Source organism: Parus major, unplaced genomic scaffold (assembly GCF_001522545.3).
Source record: "Parus major isolate Abel unplaced genomic scaffold, Parus_major1.1 Scaffold781, whole genome shotgun sequence".
Taxonomy (NCBI): Eukaryota; Metazoa; Chordata; class Aves; order Passeriformes; family Paridae; genus Parus; species Parus major.
Genome location: NW_015379660.1, coordinates 3,340 through 5,956, shown reverse-complemented (window position 1 = coordinate 5,956; position 2,617 = coordinate 3,340). Strand labels below are relative to the sequence as shown.

The 2,617-nt window shown below is 54.7% G+C and overlaps 1 protein-coding gene across 1 annotated transcript in view; it reads left to right on the top strand.

The window, feature by feature from the left end:
* Positions 1-1,578, top strand: part of MRPL9 (mitochondrial ribosomal protein L9) — a 3,660-nt gene extending 2,082 nt beyond the window's left edge. Inside the window, exon 2 of the mRNA XM_015616795.2 lies at positions 816-1,578. Coding sequence (XP_015472281.1) covers positions 816-1,136 — 321 coding nt within the window. The 3' untranslated portion in view covers positions 1,137-1,578. The remainder of the gene's footprint in view (positions 1-815) is intronic.
* Positions 1,579-2,617: the final 1,039 nt, after the last annotated feature.

The window sequence follows — 2,617 nt, the reverse complement described above, 5'->3', positions numbered from 1 at the left end:
TTCTCTGGAATTCCCTGGAATTCTCTCTCCCAGGGCTTGGTGGTGCTGCAGTGCATGCAGCCAGTGCCAGATCCCCATTCCCATCCCCATTCCCATTGGGAATTCTCTGGAATTCTCTGGAATTCTCTCCCAGGGCTCGGTGGTGCTGCAGCGCGTGTGGCCGGTGCCAGATCCCCATTCCCATTCCCATTCCCAATGGGAATTCTCTGGAATTCTCTGGAATTCCGTGGAATTCTCTGGAATTCTCTCTCCCAGGGCTCAGTGGTGCTGCAGTGCATGCAGCCAGTGCCAGATCCCCATTCCCATCCCCATTCCCATTGGGAATTCTCTGGAATTCTCTGGAATTCCCTGGAATTCTCTCCCAGGGCTCGGTGGTGGTGCAGCATGTGTGGCCAGTGCCAGATCCCCATTCCCATCCCCATTGGGAATTCTCTGGAATTCCCTGGAATTCTCTCTCTCAGGGCTCGGTGGTGGTGGAACGCGTGTGGCCGATGCCAGATCCCCATTCCCATCAGGAATTCCCTGGAATTCCCTGGAATTCCCTGGAATTCTCTCTCATTCTCTCCCTCAGGGCTCGGTGGTGGTGCAGTGCGTGTGGCCGGTGCCAGATCCCCATTCCCATCCCCATTCCCATTGGGAATTCTCTGTAATTCTCTGGAATTCCCTGGAATTCTCTGGAATTCTCTCCCTCAGGGCTCGGTGGTGGTGGAGCGCGTGTGGCCGATGCCAGATCCCCATTCCCAATCCCATTCCCATCAGGAATTCTCTGGAATTCTCTGGAATTCCCTGGAATTCTCTCTCATTCTCTCCCTCAGGGCTCGGTGGTGGTGGAACGCGTGTGGCCGGTGCCGCTGGCGCGGCTGGGAGCGGCTCCCCGGTTCCACCCGCGCCGGCACCGCGTGTTCCGCCTGTTGAGGGACGGGAAGCACCTGCCCCGTTCCCGAATGGAGCTGCTCCTGACCCGCTCCGTGCAGGGTGAGCCATCCCAGAATCCCGGGAATCCCGGGAATCCCGGGAATCCCCACATTCCCAGCCCTTCCCCTCCCGCTTTTATCCCATTTTCCCCTTTCTGTTCTTCCTTTCCCATGGGGGAGCTGATTCCAGGAATTCCGCATTCCCTGGAATTCTGGCAGTGAGCCCTTCCCGGAATCCTGGGAATTCCCACATTCCCAACCTTTTCCCAGCTTTTTCCTTCTCCTTTTGTCGCAGTTTTAACTCATCCCTGTAGGAATGGGGCAGAATTCCCTCCTTATTCCATTCCCAGTGGCCCAGGGATTCATCCCTTGCTCATGGGAGGATTTGGGATTCCAGAATCCAGGGAAATTTCCCTTCCTGTGCCACTGGGAATGTGATTTATTCCATTTTTTCCTCATTTTTCCCATTTTTTCCTTTATCCATATGGAAAAAAAGCAGAATTCCTGCATTTTCCCATTCCCCTTTTGTCCCATTCCCAGTTATCCGCTGGCACAGGGATCCATCCCACATTTTTGGGATGATTTGTGTCCCAAATCCATGGAAATTCCCCTTCCCAACTCAGGAGACTCCAATCCATTCCTTCCCATTTGATCCCTGGAATTTCNGTTTTGGGGTCTCTGGGCTGTGGGGTCAGCACCACCTCAGATCCCTGGGCTGCCCCATCCCGAGCTCTGTTCCCACAGGAAATTCCCTGGAACATTCCCATCCCCATTCCCACCGGGAATTCCCTGGAATTCTCTGGAATTCTCTCCTGTAGGGCTCAGTAGTCCTGGAGCGCGTGTGGCTGGTGCCAGATCCCCATTCCCAATGGGAATTCTCTGGAATTCCCTGGAATTCTCTCGCAGGGCTCGGTGGTGCTGCAGTGCATGCAGCCAGTGCCAGATCCCCAATCCCAATCCCATTCCCATCCCCATTCCCATCAGGAATTCCCTGGAATTCTCTGGAATTTTCTCCTGTAGGGCTCAGTAGTCCTGGAGCACGTGTGGCTGATGCCAGATCCCCATTCCCAATCCCATTCCCATCCCCATTCCCATCAGGAATTCCCTGGAATTCCCTGGAATTCTCTGGAATTCTCTCCTGTAGGGCTCAGTAGTCCTGGAGCGCGTGTGGCTGATGCCAGATCCCCATTCCCAATGGGAATTCCCAATCCCACTCCCATCAGGAATTCCCGGAATTCTCTCCCAGGGCTCGGTGGTGGTGCAGTGCATGCAGCCAGTGCCACATCCCCATTCCCAATCCCATTCCCAATGGGAATTCTCTGGAATTCTCTGGAATTCCCTGGAATTCTCTGGAATTCTCTCCCGCAGGGTTTGGTGGTCCTGGAGCGTGTGTGGCTGATGCCAGATCCCCATTCCCAATCCCATTCCCAATGGGAATTCCCTGGAACATTCCCAATCCCAATCCCAATCCCATTCCCATTGGGAATTCTCTGGAATTCTCTGTAATTCTCTGGAATTCTCTCTCCCAGGGCTCGGTGGTGCTGCAGTGCATGCAGCCAGTGCCAGATCCCCATTCCCATCCCCATTCCCAATGGGAATTCCCTGAAATTCTCTGGAATTCCCTGGAATTCTCTCTCCCAGGGCTTGGTGGTGCTGCAGTGCATGCAGCCAGTGCCAGATCCCCATTCCCATCCCCATTCCCA